We start from the raw sequence: 22,864 nt of genomic DNA, 5'->3' as shown, positions 1-22,864 counted from the left end.
CTATAATAAACCTCCTTGTAGAGAGGAATCGGTGACCCGTCATTTAAAAGTAAAACTCCACAGTCTGTTGAATTAGTAACAGCTGAAGTAAACAATTGCACATTTACTAGTGTTTTGGGTTTACTCATGTTTTAAGGGTGGTTTCCTTTAGAATACTAAATTACTCTTTATAATTCAAATAAAAAAAATTACTACCTTCCATCTCATTGTGATTTGGTTGAGCCTTCGTAGATCTCTGCATTTTATACAAAAACACACAGTTTGTATGACTGTTATTGCCCCTATTTATTCATTCCATTTGAAATATTGTTTGAATCACTGTATTTTATGTTAATTTCTATTTTGGGTATTAGTTATAATTATGTGGTTGCTTAGTTACCTCCACCAAAGAGGTAATGTTTTCGCCCCTGTCCATTGGTCTGTTTTTTAGCAGCTTATATGTAAAACCATTGAACAGGTTTTAACAAAGCTTTGTGGAATGATGGGACATGAGCCAAGAAAAGGACACACTCAATTTGGTTGTGGATCAGGTGAAAGTGGTGATCAAGGCTTTTTTCCTAGCAACTTCTCTGACAATGTGAGATTAAGTGTTTTGGGAAATTTTCACCAATTTCCCAGGGAATAATTCATGGCTCTCAATGGAAAAAAAATCTGGCACATTTAGAAGACTGATATCCACGAGTGGGTGAAATGTTGAAGGCTCGACTGAATTTAAAGGGGCCTTGTTCATTTTAAATAGTAATTTAACAAGAGTAGAAGAGAAACAGAGGCACTCAGTGAAGGTTATAAAGTGCTTAAGGCTAAGGAACTGAAAAATACAGAGCAAGGACATCCTTTCTGTGATGTACAGTAAGATGACGTACAGTAGGAGGGAATAATTAGTCTGAAAAGCTATATAAGTAGTGATTACACACTTATTGCACACATGCACACACTTGGGGGGATGATGGGGATCTCAGCTCTCTTTGTTTGCCTCGTATGGGCTCTGGGTCTGTTTGAGCTGAACTCTGGTCTTGGTTTGAACGGGGCTGGGATCAAGTGTAAGCTGCAGGATACGGCTCATCCACCTGCCTTCTCAATGGATGGGGACTATGTGGTTGGGGGGGGTTTCTCCATTCACTACTACATGAACAAAGTGAGATATAACTACACTACGATGCCTGAGCCTCTGAGGTGCACAGGGAGGTTTGTATAACAGGGAGAGGTGGGGAATAAAAGGATGTTTGGCCGTGTGGGGACATAAATTATTTAAATTTGTTTATTGTGCTTAAAATCTTGAGGTTTAAATGTGTTAATGTTAAGTTAAATGTGTTATATAACAAATGTGTACAATGTGGCTATAGGACAAACTATTATGATTTGTGATTCTTAAATGAAAACAGTTGTTTTTAACATTTATTAATATTTCACAGAAGAAGAACAGATAAACGCTGTGAAATTCGTTGACTATTGACATGCATTCAATCTTTTGAGAATTTTGGACTGGTATATCTATAAATTGTAGTTACTATTATTATTAATATTAGTATATATTAGTAGTATTAGTAATAGTATTTTTGTAGTAGTAGTATGTTTTAACTATTCTTATTATGATGTTATTTATGATAAATTATGATGTTCTTGTTTTTAATTTGTGTTCTCTGTGAAGCACTTAGAAACAGCAACTTATTATTATATTTATTAGTTGTTGTAGTAGTAGCTGTAGTAGTACTAATAATAATATATATTATATGTATATAGTAATAATATTTTCATTAGTAGTGGTATTATTAGTACAATTACTATGCCTCTGGTTTTTCCGTTAATATGATTAGGCTATGATGATAATTGTGAGTATTATTGTAACAATAAGTAGTAGTAGTAGTACTCTTGTTCATATTATTAGTATTTTTCCTAGGCCTGTGATTCTCCCATTAAAACATGTGATCCCATCCTATGTAAACTCCAACATGCTCACATATATGTGTGCATGTGCAGCATCGTGTCCCGCGAGCTGCGCTTCTCACGCGCCATGATCTTTGCCATCGAGGAGATCAACAACAGCTCGAACCTGCTGCCGGGCGTCACGCTCGGTTACCACATCTACGACTCGTGTGCCTCGGTGCCGATGGCGGTGCGTCTGGCCTTCCAGCTCGCCAATAGCCAGGACCCGGAGTTCAGCCTCGGCAACGACCACAACTGCTCCCAGTCCGGAATGGTGATGGCCATGGTTGGCGAGTCCAGCTCCACGCCATCCATCAGCATGTCGCGCGTCCTCGGGCCCTTTAACATCCCTCAAGTAAATCGATTTGTGTTTCTACTCAATTCATTCATTTTAAACCAGTGCCATTCAAAGTTGATTTTGGAGATGAAGAATTCCACTGTGTTGCTCCAGGTGAGCCACTTTGCCACGTGCGCCTGCCTCTCCAACAAGAAGCAGTACCCGAGTTTCTTCAGGACGATCCCCAGTGACAAGTACCAGGCCGACGCGCTGGCCAAACTGGTCAAACACTTCGGCTGGACGTGGATCGGTGCTGTGCGTTCGGATTCGGACTATGGCAACAACGGCATGGCGTCTTTCCTGGACGCAGCGCACAGAGAGGGCATCTGCGTGGAGTACTCTGAGTCTTTCTACCGCAACAACCCTCGCAGCAAGATCCAGAGAGTGGCTGAAGTGATCCGCAGGTTTCTGCACCACAGGCTGTGTTGACACTGAGCTTCTGCACATTAAACCCACTAAATATATTCAGTCACATATACGATTAGAAAGATATTTATTCAGATAATGGCAAATACAAACTAATTCAATAAATAGTACTGAATAATAACTGACTCTTCATGTTTTTTTGTTTATTGATCTTACAGGCCTGAATAAAAATACTCATTGAGAAACTGTACATTCAAAAGACTGAAGTTCTCATTTTGCTGGTTTAAAAAATCATTATCCATATTAACTGTGTGCATTATGCATTACATCATCTCTCCAGGTCAACAGCCACAGTTATTGTGGCCTTCGCAAGCTCTGGAGACATGAGATTCCTGTTGGAGGAGCTGTCCCGGGAGCCTTCTCCTCCTCGTCAATGGTTAGGAAGTGAGGGCTGGGTGACTGACTCACGGCTGCTGAGGTTCTCCTTCTGTGCCGGGGCCATCGGAATTGGCATCCAACAAGCTGTCATCCCCGGCCTGAGGGACTTCCTTCTGGATCTACCCCCCACCAAAGTGTCTGCGTCCCCTGTGCTGACTGAGTTCTGGGAGAGTGAATTCAACTGCAGGCTGGACCAGAGTGAGGAAGTTCTGCTAACTTGTTTTTTTCTCATAGAATATAAGTGACACTATCAGTTGTGTTTTTTTGTGGAACTGCATGGAAATTAACTTTTAAAAATTTGTGGTTCACAATTAACATCAAAGATACATGTGATGACTAAACATATGAGATGAAAATATTTGAAATAAGAGAATATTTGAACTATATAAGGTATTAATATGCAAGCTGAAAATATAAGGTACAAGTTAATAATGAAATAGATATTAAATAAGTGAAAAATAGAAGACAAATAAGGTTATTAAACATAGATGAAACGTTAACTTAAAAATGGAAAACATCAAGAAGATAATTAAGTTATTTAAAAGGATACAGACAATTTACATTCTGCATACTAATAATAATTTGCAGCGATATAGCAATAATAATTATAATGGAACAGCACAATACAGCATAACACTATGATAATATCATATTCATGTTTTTGTTTTGTAAATATTGATATAGGTAAAGTCAGTTTCAAGGAATTTTTTCTTATTATTTTCATAATTGTAAATGATAATTAGTAAAAAGACCAGTCTCCTCCTCGTTGTGTTTTTAGGTGCAGCCACAGGAGAGAGTCTATGTGATGGAACTGAAGACATACAGACGCTCCAGAGCCCGTACACCGACACGTCTCAGCTCCGCATCACCAACATGGTGTACAAGGCCGTTTATGCAATAGCTAATGCCATTCATAACGCAGTGTGCCAGAAAACTAACTCTACAAGAGAGTGTGACAAACTCACCAGGATAGAGTCCAAACAGGTCGGTCCAAACAAATACGTCACATACGTACCAAAATGAAGATGTACTTTACATTATATACTTCCTGTCTTATTTCATTTCATCTTCACAGGTTCTCACTGAGCTGAAGAAAGTCAGTTTTTCCCAGAACGGTTATGATGTGTCGTTTGATGCCAACGGAGACCCAGTGGCCACATATGAGCTGGTCAACTGGCAAAGAAGAGCGAGTGGCAGCATTGAGTTGGTGACAGTCGGGCACTACAATGCATCGCTGCCGGTCGGCCAGGAATTCCACATCAGCAGGAACCTCACGTGGGTGGAGGGTGGCACACAGGTGAGGAGCCAAAAGGTAACACTTATACCAGCTGTGTAGCCATAGTGTGATATCTGTGTGAGTGTGTTTGTGTCTGTGTGACAGGCGCCTGCTTCAGTGTGCACTGACAGCTGCCCTGCAGGAACCCGTAAAGTGCTGCAGAGAGGGAAACCCATCTGCTGCTATGACTGTGTACCATGTCCTGAGGGAGAGATAAGCAATGCTACAGGTGAAACAAGAACACGAGGAATGTTCAACACCAGTTGATGCACCCACAGACTTGTAGGTAACATTTCGGACAAAGCAGGCCAGTTTTGAAGAAGCATTATGTTTTGGGTTATTTGATGTATGTCCCATTATTGTCAACAGATATATCAAGAATAGCTTTAGGGAATCCTTTAACATTTGGCCCAAACGTTCACTTGGACTTAATGATGAGGATTTGGGAGCCAAAGCTCAAATGTCAAGGTCATTGGTGGCTTCATAACTTTGGTCTCATAATGATCTTGGTTTCTAGAACATGATATCTCCCGTCTGGCTGTAGGGAATTTCTTTAAAGTTTTATAAGGTTTTTTAAATTTTATTTCTTGTTATATTTGGGTGGGGTTTTCTTTCAAACCATTATTGTTTTCTTCCACCTCCCACCTATTTTAACATTTCATTTATGGACACTTCGAATTGTCGAGTTTTCGTTACCTCTGTCCAGCACTTAGTGTTCATTATATAAAGTTAACATCAAATATAAGGCTGCTGAAAGTGTTTTTTTAAATTTTTTTTGCAGATTCACCTGATTGCTTCCCCTGCTCTGACGACTTCTGGCCCAACACAGAGAGAAACATGTGTCTCCCTAAGCCTGTAGAGTTTCTCTCCATCCATGAGGTGCTGGGAATCATCCTGGCTGCGTTCTCCGTTTGCGGCGCATTTCTCGCCATCATAACTGCGGCCGTATTCTTTTGTCACAGGACGTCCCCGATCGTCAGGGCGAACAACTCCGAGCTGAGCTTCCTGCTGCTGTTCTCGCTGACTCTGTGTTTCTTATGTTCACTTACTTTCATGGGAGCGCCCTCTGAGTGGTCCTGCATGCTGCGACACACGGCGTTCGGCATCACCTTCGTCCTTTGCATCTCTTGTGTCCTTGTGAAAACTATAGTGGTGTTAATGGCCTTTAAAGCAACACTTCCAGGTCGCAACATCATGAAATGGTTCGGCCCTCCGCAGCAAAGAATGACTGTGGTGTCCTTCACGTTTATTCAAGTTCTAATATGTATCATTTGGTTGGTTGTCAGTCCCCCTTTTCCAATGAAAAACCTGACCACATACAAGGAGAGAATCATCCTGGAGTGTGCGTTGGGTTCAGCCATTGGGTTCTGGGCTGTGCTCGGGTACATAGGCCTGTTGGCCTTCTTTTGCTTCGTGTTAGCCGTCCTAGCTCGGAAGCTCCCTGATAATTTTAATGAGGCAAAGCTCATAACGTTCAGCATGTTGATATTCTGTGCTGTCTGGATCACTTTTATTCCAGCTTACGTCAGCTCTCCTGGTAAATTCACTGTGGCTGTGGAGATATTTGCCATCCTGGCCTCCAGCTTTGGATTAATTCTGTGTATATTTGCCCCAAAGTGTTACATCATATTTTTTAAGCCCGAAAAGAACACCAAGAAACATTTGATGAGCAAGAATGAATCCTAGTACACCTGACCTCTGGGGATATTTATGATGGCAGCATACAAGAGTTCTTCACCTAGTTTGTGGGAATATTTATATTTGCATGCTTTTTCATACATTGTAATTTTGTGAACGTCTTAAAAATGTTTTGTTTTCTCATTTTACAAATAATTTACATTTCGTGCTGGAAATATGAAATGAACTAAAAAAAGTTTTGCAACAGAAATAAGGGTTTTGTTTTCACTATAAAACATAAAAACAATGTGCACATCATAGTATGTTAGATGTGGTGTAATAAAAATAAAGACTGGTTACAGTGCCATCAAGTGTTATTGTCACATTGTTTGCAAACTCCTGGGCTGGAATGTTAACAAATACATGAGAAATAATCGGCAGCAACTTTAAAAATGCAAAATTTATATACATAAGATCCTTTTATACATGTAACAATTAAGAAAAAAGATTTTTAGAAAACACTGCTTATTTCTCCAGGTTTCTTTGGTTTCAGCAGAATTATTCTACATTTGGGTCCTAACAGTTGCAAATAGAGGCCAAAAAGCGTGGTCAGATTAATATTTATGCTCTGTATTTGGTCAATGGTCTGTATTCATAAACTTTGTAAGTATATGAAAAATAATCAGTTTTAAGTTTTTTGATGCATTTGTTGTGAATCTCACCCTTCGCTGATTTGGTTCAAAGATGAACGTCAACTCAGAAAATACACTTATGTAGCGGACTTCAAACAACTTAGTCAAAAGCAAAAGCAGATGTGTGGGACAACAAATTCTCCCATAATTGCTCTCCTCCTATTTACAATCGTTTTGCAGTCACATAATATAATAAACAGGACCTTGCTCAGCCTTGTATACGTTATCATTATTCTCTTCGACACCCATTGAAGGAAGTGATGTAAAGGCAGGGAGGACCTAAGATACACATTTAGAAGCCACATCAAATGTTAAACCTTTTCACCATATTGTATTGAAATCTATAAACAACAAATTAAATCATTGTACCGGAAACTTTTCATAGACAGGAGGTGAAAAAAGGATGAGCTTTAGTGTCACATCATCATTAAGACTTTGATTTAAAAAAAGTTGTAGCTTTATTGTATCTTTCATTTGAAGTTTAAAATGTGTTAACTACAAAGAGAGAATGATGACAAATACTCAGACTTGTTTTTCTTTTTTTTCCATTTTAAGTTTTTATTTTATTGTTTGCAAGAGACTAAATAATCAGGTGATACAAACTATTTTTGGCTGGATTATGAAAATGTATAAGTGATATGAGTTGATTAAAGTGATTGAAAAACATTTTCATACAAATCACGATCTTTAAATTTACTTTTAACATACCAATAACTTGTCTGACCTACTGTATGAAATAGTAAGCATTTGTGAATTATTCATTGTCAATAATAAGATTTGTATGTATTTAACAAAGGTGTGTAAAATATTCTCACAAGGTTGTTTATCTGCAAAGTGCTATTGGTATGCACAATTATGTAATGACATAATAAATATATTAAAAAAAATGTACTTAACAGCTCAGATTGCAATAATAATTATATAATAGTTAATCAGTTAAATCACAAATAAATACTGTTTTGTAAGTTGTGTAATAATTGATTAAGATCATGCTCATGGTATACACTGTTATTCCTTAGCACACTTACTTACAAAAGGGAAATCAATATAAACTACAAATTCAGATTTTATATTTATTTTAAGCCTGGTGTACTTATGCCAGATATTTTAGTTGGTACCTTAGTTAGTACCTTTTAGAAAAAGGTGTTACCTCTGCAACACTGAGTAAAACTATCCTGATTTGCATTTTTAAGCTCACAGCATTGTCATTTACATGTGAAAGCATCCCCTAGGCCTAGGAGCAGGGGGGTAACGTGCCAACATTCTCAGGCTTGTAAAACTGCCAGAAACTGGAACCCTGCGTCAATTCCCGTCGGTTTCCTGGCAGTTTTTTGTGCTGTCTGCAGATTCCTGTGAACAGCCGTTAACCTGAAATTCCTCCGACATCTGTAGTGAAACTGATTGACACATTGTTCTTTTCATGCAGTGCATGATTTTATAAACATCAATACATTTGTTATTAATTAAACAGCTGTAAAGGGTCATAACTCTGGGATTCCACTTATAAATCACTTTACCCTGTTTTCTTGGATACAACAATAAAAAGGAAATTCTGAAAGATTTTTTAACAATGTTAGCAAGTCCATGGTATAATCAAGGGGTGCTTCTGTAATGACTAATCACATATATAGAGAAACAGTATTGAGTTTGTAATTCTGTTATTTTATGTTACTAAAAAACTTGTTAGAGGAAGAACCCAATACATTTGAGTACAAATCCGGATCAGGGGGCAGATCCAGGAACTTTTCTTACTTTCTTATCATTGCGAGACAGAGCATCTTTCAACATTTTCGTTGATTTAACAGAGAATAATTAATTGATTTTAATTAGAAAAATCAACCAAAGTGTTACCCTTGACTGTTGGGCCTATGATGAGGTATGTGCTCCACTGAGTGCAGTTGTAGTGGCTTATAATGGAGCCTGTTTCTTGACACTTTTTATTTGTCTGTTCCACTGCAGTAAATTGATTTAACTATAATAGGTGTAAATATTTCTGTTGAATGTATTTAAATTATACATTCAAAATCAATCTAACGACAGCTCAAACACTGCTTACACTCAGTGGAGTTGATGAATAAAAATGAGGAAGACTTGATTCGGTTCATTTACTTTATTCAGCACATCACAACTTATAATTTACTACAATATCTGTCAGGCTGTGAAACTAGTTTTTTTGCAGTTAACTTGACACCTTTAAAACTACAGCTCAATGTGTCCTTGGTGGTATTTTTCCCATCAAATGTCTCTTTGAGTTTTGTTCTGGCCTGAATAGGATAATGTAGCATTTTGGAACAAAAATGCATATCAGCAAGCCAAAGCTGGAGGCCAGAATAGCAAATATCTCCACAGCCACAGTGAACTTCCCAGGAGAGCTGACATATGCCGGGATGAATGTGATCCAGACTGCACAGAATATCAACATGCTGAAGGTGATCAGTTTGGCCTCATTAAAGCTGTCTGGCAGCTTCCTGGCAAAAAAAGCAAGAATGAAACACAAGATAGCAAGAAGTCCAATGTAACCCAGCACAGCCCAGAACCCGACAGCTGACCCTAGAGCGCACTCTAAGATTATCTTATCTTTATGGTATTTCATGTTCATCCTTGGAAATGGAGGGTTGGTTGTGAGCCAAAGTAAACAAATTACAACCTGAACCAGGGTGAAACTCAGAACACTGAGACGCTGCTGTGCAGGACCGAACCATTTCATCATATTTCTGCCTGGAAGTGTCGCCCTGAAGGCCATTAACACCACTATAGTTTTCCCTAGGACACAAGAAATGCAGAGCACGAAGGTGATGCCGAACGCAGTGTGTCGCAGCATGCAGGACCACTCAGAGGGCCGGCCGATGAAGGTGAGGGAGCACAGGAAACACAGAGTCAGGGACAAGAGCAGCAGGAAGCTCAGCTCGGAGTTGTTGGCTTTAACAATTGGAGTCTCTTTATGAGTCAGAAAAATGATTGATGTCAGTAGAGATAAAAATATGCCCACACAACCAAATCCAGTTAAAAGTGCCCCCATGATCTCTTTGTAGGAGAGGTACTCAGTCGGCTTCGGGAGACACTGGTCTTTCTTTTCATTCGGCCAAAGTTCAGGTGGACAGATCAAACAGTTGGGAGAATCTATGAGTGGAGATAGAGAGAGAGATTTCAAATCATGCATTTCTTTCCTTTTTATTGTTTCTACTGCAAACATGAATGAATTCATTTTCTGTCTCACTTGTCTCATTACTAATTGATCCCTCGGGGCACTCAAAGCAGTCGAAGCAGCACACAGGTTTATGCTTGTTTATCGCCTTTCGAGTCCCTGGGAGACACGGTTCTCTGCAAACAGACCTCAGCACCTGATTAGAGAAAACACCATGTGTGAAAATTCCTAAATGCACTGTAGGAAAACAGCTGGGAGAATTAATTAGACAGATGGTCACTTCACCTGCATACTGTTTCCACCCCAAACTATCCTGGTGTTGTCTTTTAGTTTGAATTTCTCCCCCTCTGGAAGAGACGTGTCAAATTGACCGATGTTTACGATCTCAACAGAACCGTCGTCTTTTATTTGCCAGTTAACTAAGTCGTACTGGGCAACTGAGTCTCCGTTTTCATCAAAGAAAACCTTGGCCCCACTCTGTGTTGTGAAGTTCACATACTTAATGTGCTCCAACACCTGTAAGAGGACAATCAGGACATTTCAGCATATTTCCGAGAAACCAATACAATTTGTAGCGAATATTCAAATGTTAAAGTTTTTGCATTAACATCAAGGTAAGGAAAACATTAATATTAAGTATCTGAAGTCTGAGTAAATATTCCAGAACTTACTAATTTAGGCTGAACTTGGTCTTTTGTCACGCAAGAATTTCCAGTGGTTGGATTTGAGCCGTTGTGACATTGCAGTAGTGCGTGAATAGCATATGCCACCAAGTACACAGCCTTGTACACATTATTCTCTTCCCTAAAATGTGTCACGTCTGTGAAGTCACTGGAGACTGTGCTGAGATCTTCTGTGCCAGTACACATAGCAGAAGTAATTGACGGAGAGAAGCTGCAGTCAAAGAACGACTCCCAGAAATCTTTAACTATAGCACTTTGTGGTTCGTCAGAGGGCTTAAAGCTGAGTAAGAATTCACCAAGACCTGGGATGGGTGCCTGAGGGAGGGCAAAGCCCATCGCCCCCTGCAAAAGGCTCTTTCTCCCATCAGAAGCCAGGTCTGTTTGAGTGATCCAAGCCTCACTGCCAACCCATTGCTTTCCAGTTATGCTATACTTCTTTATTTGCGACAAGAACAATTTGGTGGGGGGTAAGGGCATAAACAGGAGGACCACCTTGGACGAGGATTTCCTCAGAGCATCAACAATAGCAGGAAATTTTACATTTGTATCTGAGTAAGGTAACGAGTACTCAACACATATGCCCTCTTTTTCTGCTTCCTTTGCAAATGCTGTTGTACCTTCGTCTGAGTACAAGTCCTTAGAATAAATAATCCCCACCCAGCGCCAGTCAAAGTATTTCATGAGCTGCACCAGACCGATAACTTGGAAGCGGTCACTGGGCACAGTTCTGAAGAATGTGGGGAACTGCCTTTTGTCACTCAAGCAAGCACAAGTAGAGAGATGGCTCACCTTCAAAGAAAGATAACATGTTAACCACAACAAAACAGATTAAACGTTCTTCAAAGATGAAAACATGATTAAATCCCAGTTATTTCCCAATCACTTCTCACCTGTGGAATGGATAGCGGGCTGAGTATGATGTTTATATCTTTACTCACACCGGAGGATGAATGGCCCAGGAGAGCCTGTATCTGATCAGCACATCCCCTTGAGTCTCCGTTTACGGCTTCCACTGCTGCTCGAATCAGGTTCTCATCCCCACAGCCATTGTAAAGCCTGTAACCCAGACTCAATCCAGGAAGGAGCTTTTCATCTCTATTGATCTCCTCCACTGTAAACATCACTATTCTGGCAAACTTCAGTTCCCTGTCATTCAGCCTACACACAGTGAGCACTTGTTATTAATAAATGACATCAGAGCTGATCACATTCCCACACAAAACATACACAGGATTTACTGCATATTCACTTACTTTTCGCAGTATGTATACGGCAATGCGTGGTAGCCATTGTCAATCAATTCGCGTTTAGTTGATAAAGAGAAAACTCCTCCGATAATGAGATCACCATCTTTAGAAAACTCCTTGAACCCTGTTTGCCCGATCACTTTGCACGTTTGTTTTTCTGACTTTATCCCTGCCAGCAGGGTGAAGAGGATACAAGTGATCAAACCCATCACGAGTCTCCCTATCCCTAGCAACTCTGACCTGGGAACTGACCTTTATAGTGTTTCTTTGTACCATGTGAGAAGAATCAACAGCCAATGTGAATGTAGTCCCAAATCCCATGAGATTATTCTCAACGCACTACTGCACTTCTCAGAAACCCAGCACAATGACTGATCTGTAGGAGACATAACTGATTTACCTGTTACCTCTGAGGATCTGCACAGGATTTTAAAAGAATAAATACATTGTGGAGAGAAGTTGTTTCGTTGTCAATTACATATGTTTGCTAGCTGTTGGTGGAGAGAAAAAGTTGATGTTTGCCTTCAGGTTCAAATGGGCCAATATCATTACACAGTGACAATAATCTTGTTTATTTGCAAGAAAAAGCCATTCATGTGTGATGGGGAAATTTTGCATGTTAAATGCTGTCCTATATTCTGTAAATTGAAGTTAAACAGCAACAATGCAGAACTGTCGATCAACTCTGGATATGACCACTAGATGGAGGAAGTCAACCAATCCCCTTTCTCAGGTATGTTGATGGAGGCCATTTTTCAAAGTTCACCAAAATATCAACAATTCCCTTCACAATTTAATTTTTCCTCTCTTGTTGGATCTCAGAGTGAGTTGGTTGGTTTTCAAGGATTTGCTCTGATGAAAACAAACATTTATGTTAAACAAATAAAACAGATTTGCATGATTATATCAGGTTACTCATGTGAAACTCAAAATGATGACACAAGCTGTAGATTTCCTCGTCACATTCAAAATCCTCCTTGGCTCAGCTGGGTTTTCAACATCAAAAAAAAAATTGAATATTTATATTAAAAATATTAAATAATTACTTTGAATTGATTAAAGTTACCTCGGGGCACCACCCTTCAAAGGAAGGGAAAATATAGCCAATTTATTGATTAAGTTTCATTAAAGTATTAACTACAAATTTGGAACTCTGATTTACAATTAAATGAATAACTATAACCAAAATTACCATATAGATAGTTAGTTCAGTTGAAAGATATAGAGTTCCTGACAGTGTAGAGGTTCGTAAAATTATCTTATGCAAGAAAAACATTTATTATGAAATATAATAAAGTATAAAACACAAATTACTAATGGTGTACTCACTAAACAAAGATGTGTATGTGAGTGTATGTGTCTGTGTGTGTCAGCATGCTTACAAAATGGTGACTGGCCACCCTAAAGATAACGACCTCCCCCCTTCTTTGGAATGTTTACGACATGTAGTGGGGGTGAGAGAGATATGGGTCTGTGTTCGTAGCAAGTTAGACAAAGAGTGTAGAGTGAAATTGTCATGCCCTCCTCCTCACCTGCCTACTAGGCTCTCTCTTTCTCCCTCTCTCGGTGTGTAGGTGGCGTGGCTGATTACAGATGTGAACCTGGTGTGAGTTGGGGCCTTGATTGACCAGCTGCCTTTATAAGCTCCACTACTGCTCTCCGTCTGCGCCGGACTATAGACTCTGTTTATGTCAGTTCCAGCTTCCGCTATCGTACTATTAAGATTCTGAAACGTCCTGTTGGTTCCGTGTCCTAACCTTGCCTGTCTTCCTGCTCAGGACCAGCAGCTGGATTATTGCCCCGACTCCAGCTCCAGAGTTTTGCCGGCCTGCCTGCTTGCCTACCTGCCTGCTTACCTGCCTATCTACCTGCCTGCTTATGTTATTGGACATTTCCAATGGACCTCAGTTGACTTTGCTCCTGTCTCAGCTTCTGCCTCTGTGTCCAAGCCTGGCCCTTAACAGTATAGTCCGGCCACAATGGACTTGGCAGAGCAAGCTGAGTCTCAGAGAAAGGCAATGGCTCACCAAAGACCCTTTTGGGTCACCACGACAAGGCTCTGAAGGATATCAGCGATAAGTTGGATCTGCTCTCATCGTTCGGCTGGACACGGATCCTGCCCCCGCCGCTCAGGTCTCTGCTCCGGTTCAACAAGCCCCTCCAGCCGCACAACCTGCCTCTGCTGCCCTCGAACCCCGGATTCCTCCACCAGCTAAGTACTCCGGTGATCCCAACACCTGTCGCCAGTTTCTAACACAATGCCAGTTAGCCTTAAATGCACAGCCCATTAGATATGCTAGTGATAATGCTAAGATCGCTTACCTGGTTAATTTATTACAGGGCCGTCCGCTCATCTTTTATAATGCTCTCTTCGAGACAGACTCTCCGCTGGCCGTGTCTGCCGATGCCTTCGCTACAGAGCTCAAGCGGATGTTCGATCACCCGATACGGGGCCAGCAAGCCGGGCAGCAGCTCTCAAGGATCCGTCAGGGAGGTCTGACAGTCCAGGAGTTTGTGATTCACTTCCAAGGTTTGGCGGTGGAGTCGGGCTGGAACGAGGACGCACTGATCACGGCGTTCCAAAATGGCTTAAACCAGGACATTGGGAGGGAGATTGCACTCCAGGGAGAGTTCAAAACGATGAATGAGGCAATTCAACTCGCCATTAAAACCAGCGATCAACTCCTCCTGTGGCGTGCTGACTCAGCTAGTTCCCCGGATACTGTCGCTCTGAACAGCTGACTTCCCTCGGGTCACGCCGAGAAATGCCAGAGATTTCCGAACCAGAGCCCATGCAAATAGACGGCCTCCGTCTGTCCTCCGGAGAGAAGAACCGCAGAATGAAGACCCAGTCCTGCCTGTACTGTGGCCGAGCCATTTCCTTGCTAACTGCCCCATCCGCCCGGTAAAAGGTCCGGCTCGGCAGTAGTGGGAGAGTTATAAGTCGTGTTGTTAGTCCCTCTCCCCCAGACCGTCCGCAGCTCGATGCCTCCCTCTTGTGGCGAGGGAGGGCATTCCCATTCACGGCTCTAATTGATTCAGGGGCTGATGAGAGTTCCATTGATAGTAGGGTTTGTCAGCAGTTGGGCATCGAAACGGAGCTCCTCAATGTTCCACTGGATACCAAGGCCCTAAATGGTATGCTACTGGCCAGGATTGACCGTAGAACCGTAGGACCGTAGGACCGTAGAACCGTAGAACCGTAGACCAAAGTCCCACATCTGAGCCACCGCCTGTAGCGGTGCCCCCGGACCTGTCCTCGGTTCCCCAAGTTAACCATGACCTCGCCCCAGTCTTCAGCAAGGAGCAGGCTCTCTCTCTTCCTCCTCATCGGCCGTATGACCGTGCCATTGAGCTTATGCCTGGGGCCCCTCGTCCCAGCAGCCGACTGTACAACCTAAATCGTCTAGAGCAGCTGGTCATGGAGAAGTACATTCACGAGTCCCTAATTGCGGGGATCATCCGTCCATAATCCTCTCCAGTGGTCGCTGGATTTTTCTTTGTCGGGAAGAAGGACAGCACCTTAAGACCTTGTATTGACTATAGAGGGCTCAACAACTCTCTCAAATGCCCCAGCAGTCTTCCAAGCTCTAGTGAATGATGTGCTCTGTGACATGCTAGGTCGTTTTGTTTTTGTATACTTGGATGATATTCTTATCTACTCCCGCTCTCTTCAGGATCATCAGGAGCATGTTCGCACAGTGTTGCAGCGACTCCTGGAGAACAAACTGTTTGTCAAGACCGAGAAATGTGAGTTTCATGCCACCACTACTTCCTTTCTTGGTTTTGTCATCTCTCCGGGGGAGCTCCGGATGGATCCTGCCAAAGTCTCTGATGTCGCGGACTGGCCCACTCCTATCAATCGCAAGCAGCTGCAGTGCTTCAACGGCTTTGCCAATTTCTATAGGAGGTTTGTGAGGAACTACAGCACCATAGCAGCTCCTCTGACAGCGCTCACCTCCTCAGTTCCATTCCGCTGGACTCCTGAGGCCGAGGCGGCCTTCTCCAACTTCAAGTGCCTGTTCATCTCCTCTCCCATCCTTGTCTACCCTGACTGATCACTTCAGTTTGTTGTGGAGACGGTTGCGTCTGAAACTGGGGTAGGTGCTATACTATCTCAACGCTCTCAACTAGATAACAAGATGCATCCTTGTGCTTTCTTCTCCCACAAGCTTGATCCCCCTGAGAGGAACTATGATGTTGGCAATCGAGAGCTACTAGCTGTGGCGTTGGCATTAGAGGAGTGGCGACACTGGCTCGAGGGTGCGGAGCACCCCTTCATTGTCTGGACAGACCACAGGAACCTTTCCTATATCCAGACAGCCAAGCGTCTAAACTCTCGTCAGGCAAGGTGGGCCCTGTTCCTGGGTAGATTCAATTTCACATTGCCTTATCGTCCAGGGTCCAGGAATGTGAAGCCGGACGCCCTGTCCCGCCTGTTCACGGTGGAGGAGTTCCACGCTGAACCAGAGACCATCGTCCCTCCGTCCTGCATCATTGCTGCCCTCACCTGGGAGGTCGACGCCACGGTCCGTCAGGCTCAGACCACCCAGCCCGATCCAGGTACTGGACCTCCTAACTGTCTCTTTGTCCCAGACTCTGTCCGCTCTCAGGTCCTGCAGTGGGCACACTCCTCCCGCCTTACCTGTCATCCGGGGATCCAGCGGACCATCTCGTACCTCAAGCGATGCTTCTGGTGGCCGACCATGGACACGGATACTCAGTCATTCGTAGCAGCCTGCACCGTCTGTTGCCGGAATAAGACCTCCACCAAGCGCAGTTCTGGTTTGCTCCGACCTCTGCCGATCCCTGGTCTTCCTTGGTCCCACATTGCCCTGGACTTCGTAACCGGTCTTCCCCCGTCTGGAGGTAACACTGTGGTCTTCACTGTAATTGACCGTTTCTCCAAGGCTGCCCATTTCATTGCCCTGCCCAAACTACCCTCTGCTCAGGAGACTGCTGACCTATTGGTGCAGAATGTATTCCGCATCCAAGGGCTGCCGTCAGACATCGTCTCCGACAGAGGACCGCAATTTACATCTCAGGTGTGGAAGGCTTTCTGCACAGCCCTTGGAGCGACCGCCAGCCTGACGTCGGGATATCACCCCAAATCCAACGGCCAGTCTGAGCGGGCCAATCAGGAGATGGAGGCGGCACTCCGCTGCGGAGCCATCGTCCTGGAGTGCTCGGCTGCCCTGGGTGGAGTAGGCCCACAACACACACCCGGTATGTCTCCCTTCCACTGTTCTCTGGGCTATAAACCCCCACTGTTTCCAGATCAGGAGGCCGAGATCACCGTCCCTTCGGTCCAGGACAATTTGCGTCGCTGCCGGGGAGAGGTACTGTCAAGCCCTCCTCCTCACCTGCCTACTAGGCTCTCTCTTTCTCCCTCTCTCTATCTCTCTCTTGGTGTGTAGGTGGCGTGGCTGATTACATATGTGAACCTGGTGTTCTGGAGTTGGGGCCTTGATTGACCAGCTGCCTTTATAAGCTCCACTACTGCTCTCAGTCTGCGCCAGACTATAGACTCAGTTTATGTCAGTTCCAGCTTCCGCTATCGTACTATTAAGATTCTGAAACGTCCTGTTGGTTCCGTGTCCTAACCTTGCCTGTCTTCCTGCTCAGGACCAGCAGCTGGATTATTGCCCCGACTCCAGCTCCAGAGTTCTGCCGGCCTGCCTGAGCTCCAGAGTTCTGCCGGCCTGCCTGCTTGCCTTCCTGCCTGCTTACCTGCCTATCTACCTGCCTGCTTATGTTATTGGACATTTCCAATGGACCTCAGTTGACTTTGCTCCTGTCTCTGCCTCTGTTTCCAAGCCTGGCCCTTAACAGAAATGCCGAGAAAGACTGTGTAGAGCATGACAAACTAACATTAACTTTCAAATAACTTAAAACCAAAATATCACATCAACATAAATCACATATAACCATCACACAGAATCAAGTAAACAGTCTTTGCTTAGCCTAGTATAATTATTAAGCCCAGTTGTGTTACCCGTCCATGGAAAGGGAAAAAGGCTCCTGTGCTGTTTGAAGTTCTGTGAAGTCGTCTTTCTAGTTTTTTGGCTCCTGCATTTGTGGTTCTGCTGTTCGATACAGCGGTTGCTGTCTTTTGGGAGAACCTTGGTAGCTGCTTGAAGTTGGTAGAGCTTGGATTGGAGGATGTTTCCCTGTTGCGGTGAGCCGGAAAATGCACCTTTGAGCTCCTCTCCCGGTGCGACATAGGTCATTGGACCCAGAGTGACCAATGGTTGTTGACCCTTGTGTCTCCGGTTGATTTTTACACCTATGTGACGTTGAGGCACCCTGGGAGACAGAGTTCTGGAGGCTCTGGTTTTCTCCAGAACAAAGGACATGGGGCTTTAGGCTTTTGACTACACATGTAGGCCCAAATTGTGGTTCACAAATACTAGGTCCCAACGAGCGTCATCGTCACTCATCAGCCGACAGCAGAGAAAGTGACCAGAGGAAACTACACAGCCACTCCCCATGTGGTACTATATAATGTTCTTGTTTTACTGGTTGAAGAAGGGACAGGCGGGTGGGAACGTATACTTTGAACATTTAATAATGCATTCATTCTCTGATGAAAAGCCAGGGGGAAAAAAATGTAAACTTACAATAAGTCAGTTTGCATAAACATGTCACACCTTTCATTATACATGTTGAGTTCAACAACATAAATCTCCATTAACTTCTAACAAATTGCATATTAGCTGTAAGACACACAAATCCAATACACTTGTAATTTACACTGTAAAAATATCATAAATTTTACACCTAAACTTTCTGAGTATATAAAAAACAATAGTTTTTCGTCTTCTGATTTTGTTGTGATCTCACCCTTCGTGGATTTGGTCCCGAGAAGAACGTCAACTCAGAAAAGACACGTTTGTAGCAGACTTCAAACAACTCAGTCAGAACCAAAAGCAAAAGCAGATGTGTGGGACAACAAATTTCCCCATAACTGCTCTCCTGTTTACAATCGTTTTGCAGTCACATTATATAATAAACAGGACCTTGCTCAGCCACGTATAGGTCATCATTATTCTTTTCGACACCTATTGTAGGAGGTGATGAAAAATCAGGGAGGGCCTAAGATACACATTTAGAAGCCACATTAAATGTCACATTTTGGCACAAATGTAACAGACTTGTGTAACCCAGATCTCCTGGGCCTGAGTTCGTAAACACAAAAAAATGAATATGTTCTCAGACGAATATTTGAAACTAATCTTATCTTTTCTTTAAATTCCTCTAATTAATATTGAAGACCACCACAACTGTATTTTAAACGTCAAAAACCTTCACAGGTGTTTATTTACAATATTAAACAAATGAAATTGCTGTGAGCTCCTCTCTCAGGAAGTAAAATATTTACAAAACAAAATAAATTCACAACAGTTGTATGAAAGGTAACTGAAATAATAAACTGTAGACTCTGTTGCAGGCCTGTAGTGATGCTCGGGTGCGGTGAGGCCTGAAAACTGTTATGGCCACTTCACTCAGCCAAGAGCAGAAAATAAAAGCACGTGCATTGTCATATCAGTTCAATACTCACAGGTCCAAACGAGGAGCAATAGGGCAATGTCACAGATAGGGGTGATGATGGCAGTCACAATCCAAATACAGGCAGCATACACAGCAATGGAAATCCAGGGAAGAAGAAAACAGCAGGGTCCATCCACCAGCAATCTCAGTTTCTCTCTCTTCACAGACGTCCGTCTCCTTTAATTACATGAACTCTGTTGAGCCATAATATCATCACACTAAATCGTACTGACTTAATGTTAGCCCGTTTTAGCATTGAAAACAACAACAGTGCTAAAGCTATGATAACCAGACACGTGATGCTAAGCTAGCGGGTGGCTAACTACATTACACTCCGGTCTTTTCCACTACAACATTAAGTTACAGCTCACAATTTAAGGCATCCACATTATATTTACCTTTGGCAGGTTACATAGAAGAGTTAATATATCAGGACCACGAGTAGTCGACCTCGAAGATACCTCTTAAATGTTTCCCACAGCACAACACTTTTCCTCAGGACATCTGGACTCTATCTCTCTCTCTGACCCACCTGCTCAAAGCATGCTGAACCACTACCTGCACGTCATGTCCCGCCCCATACAAGACGGATGACTTGGATTGGCTGTGACTTTGCTACTACCCAATGAGAAATGCAGAAACTGAATGATTGACACACACAACTGAGAAAAGTTAGATTGCACATTAAAAGCACTCAAATCAATAAGTCTCTTGTCTTCTCAATCACAGGGCCTTTTAACCACACATCTATTTATTGCTTTACTTTTTAACTGTAAATAGCTAAACTTCTTAACTGTACATATTATATTGTTTACATTTTATCCCATATTTAACCTTATTTTAACTATTATTTTTAATAATATGAACTTATCTAATTATCAGGAACTTTCTCTTTTAATACAACATTTGTTATGCTATTTTGAGATTAATTTTAGGCACTGTATCCTAGTGATTTTTATACAGGGCTACACCCTCCCTCTTCTGAACGTGTAGATGTCCTCATCACACCTTTTGTCCCTCTTTAACTTGGAAGGGTGATTACTTTTCTCTGCCTCCTCTATGAACCTTTTGGATGTTTTGCACTTTTTCCATGGTTCGTTGTCTTGGTTTGGAGGGTTTAACTTGAGTTGAATAACCATACCATGGTGCATGATGGTAACTGGTTCACAGGATTGGTAACCAGGTTTTTCATAGGTCAATCTCATAGGTGGTTTTGGTTTTCTCAGAGATTTCCGGACTGTAGAAGACCTTTCACTTTCACTCCTTTTAGAGGCTTTATCCCGTCTGGCTCTGTTTAACTGAGGGGAGCTTGCTCCCTCTTCTAAATCTGGTTCTTCCACAGATTCATCGTTTGTGTCTTGGACATCAGAGCCTGATAGAGGAGGTGCAACACCTTCAGGGGGTTCCTCATACTCTGTTTCTGTGAGTTGTTGATTTTCTGTTTCCACCACAGGTTTTTCATCCTCTTCAGAGCTTTCACTCTCTTCAAAGCTCTGACTCTCTTCATTTTCCACAAGGTGATACACCATGTCCATTTGTCTCCTGACCTCAACCACATCAAAATCTGGAGGATTGTGGACAGTTTCAAACTCTGAGCCTGATGACTCTGTGTCACTTTCTTCTACTGGGTCAGTAGACTTGGTAGTTTGACGTTTCCGGGTAAGTTGAGCTCTCGTTACAGGTCTCCGAACAGAGTTTGTATCATCTGAGGGGTTAGACATCCTGACCATGTAACCAATGGGCAACAGGTGGTCTCGATGGAGAGTTTTGACTACACCTGTACCATGTTCTGGTTTGACCTTGTAAACTGGCAGGTTAGGCAACTTCTCCACAACAACATACGGTGTTGATTTCCATCGATCTTGGAGTTTATGCTTTCCTTTTAGACCCATATTCTGAATGAGGATTCTGTCACCTTTCTCCAAAGGTAAGTCTCTCACACGTTGGTCATATCGTGCTTTGTTTTTCAGGTGATTCTTTGTAGCAGCATCAGATGCCAACTGGTAAGCTTTTTGCAACTCTTTCCTCATGCTGGCGACGTACTGTTGGTAGGAGGCTTCACTTTCACCATTTGGTGAGATTCCAAAACAGATGTCAATGGGTAACCTTGCTTCCCTTCCAAACATGAGATAATACGGTGAGTATCCCGTGGAATCGTTTTTTGTGCAGTTGTACGCATGAACCAGGTGGGTGATATGTTGACTCCAACACTGTTTCTGTACAGTGTCCAGGGTACCTAGCATTGCTAAAAGCATTCGATTGAACCTCTCTGGTTGTGCATCCCCTTGAGGGTGGTAGGGGGATGTTCTTGACTTCCGAACCCCAAGCATGGACAAGATCTCTTTGATCAGGCGACTTTCAAAATCTCGGCCCTGATCCGAGTGTATCCGTGCAGGTAGGCCGTAGTGCACAAAATACTTCTCCCACAATACTCTTGCAACAGTGATAGCCTTTTGATCTTTCGTAGCGAATGCTTGTGCATAACGTGTATAACTGTCTGTCACTACTAACACATTAGCAACACCTTTAGAGTCCGGCTCTATCTGCAAAAAGTCAATACATACTAAGTCTAAGGGTCCATTACTTGTTATTCGGTTCAAGGGCGAGGCATGCTGAGGAAGTGTCTTCCTGGAGATACATCTTCCACAGGTTCGAATGTACTGCTCGACCTCAGCTGTCATCCGCGGCCAATAAAATCGGTCTTTGGTCAGTTCGGTAGTGCGCTCCACTCCCATGTGTCCGCACTCATCATGTAGAGACCTTAACACCATTGGGCGGTATCTTGCTGGCAAGACAAGTTGTTTGATCTGTTTTCCACACATTTTTTCTTTTACTCGGTAGAGTAATCCATCCTTTAATTCCAACTTGCGGCTTTAACGTAGCAACAACACAGTCTCTCGGGTGAATCATTTTTTGAACGAGTCAGCCCTTTATTGCTCTCAAGTGCTTTTTTTAACGGCCCAATCGTTGAGTCCATATCTTGTGATGCCTGAATATCTTTCGGGCTCAGCTGATCAAGGGTGTTTATGCTAAGGTTCACTGGGAACACATAGGCTTCTGGTACTGCAGTGGCAGGAGCTCCCAGCTGATCCACCAATCTGTCAGGCACATCTGCCTCTTCACGGATGCAGGCTCGCTTGCAGAGGGCTTTGATGCCAGCAGGTGGAACACTAGTCCACTCTTTGACCTCTTCTGGAGTGTATTGTCGAGACAACAAGTCAGCATCGATGTTTTGCCTCCCAGGACGATACTGGATGGTGAAATCGTAGGTGGCAAGGGCAGCGAGCCAACGATGTCCGACTGCACTGAGTTTGGCGGAGGTCAACACGTATGTTAACGGGTTGTTGTCAGTTCTTACAATAAATTTAGCACCATACAAGTAATCGTGAAACTTGTCCACGACAGCCCATTTTAATGCCAGAAATTCCAATTGATGGACTGGATAGTTGTGCTCTGAATCTTTAAGCTTGCGACTGGCAAAAGCTACTGGCCTGAGGCCCTCAGGATATTCCTGGTTCAGGACAGCGCCTAGCCCATTCATACTGGCGTCCACATGCAAGATGTAAGTCTTAGTGGGGTCAGCGAATGC

The 22,864-nt window shown here is 42.9% G+C and overlaps 2 protein-coding genes across 2 annotated transcripts; one reads left to right on the top strand and one right to left on the bottom strand.

The window, feature by feature from the left end:
• Positions 1-1,078: 1,078 nt before the first annotated feature.
• On the top strand, positions 1,079-6,026 carry LOC133002926 (extracellular calcium-sensing receptor-like). The gene is made up of 8 exons (XM_061072513.1): positions 1,079-1,185; positions 1,978-2,278; positions 2,375-2,664; positions 2,967-3,262; positions 3,843-4,048; positions 4,140-4,361; positions 4,446-4,569; positions 5,122-6,026. Exons 1-8 carry the CDS (start codon positions 1,079-1,081, stop codon positions 6,024-6,026), a joined length of 2,451 nt encoding a protein of 816 aa, XP_060928496.1.
• A 2,829-nt stretch (positions 6,027-8,855) lies between these two features.
• On the bottom strand, positions 8,856-11,933 carry LOC133002924 (extracellular calcium-sensing receptor-like). Its single transcript, XM_061072512.1, has 6 exons — positions 11,731-11,933; positions 11,368-11,635; positions 10,481-11,266; positions 10,080-10,310; positions 9,867-9,990; positions 8,856-9,769 (listed from the first exon to the last, which is right to left on the bottom strand). The coding sequence occupies exons 1-6, from the start codon at positions 11,931-11,933 to the stop codon at positions 8,856-8,858; spliced, it is 2,526 nt and encodes an 841-aa protein (XP_060928495.1).
• Positions 11,934-22,864: the final 10,931 nt, after the last annotated feature.

Source organism: Limanda limanda, chromosome 6, assembly GCF_963576545.1.
Source record: "Limanda limanda chromosome 6, fLimLim1.1, whole genome shotgun sequence".
In the NCBI taxonomy this organism is placed as follows: Eukaryota; Metazoa; Chordata; class Actinopteri; order Pleuronectiformes; family Pleuronectidae; genus Limanda; species Limanda limanda.
Note: the sequence above shows the minus strand (reverse complement) of the source record. Positions and strands in the feature narration are given on the sequence as shown.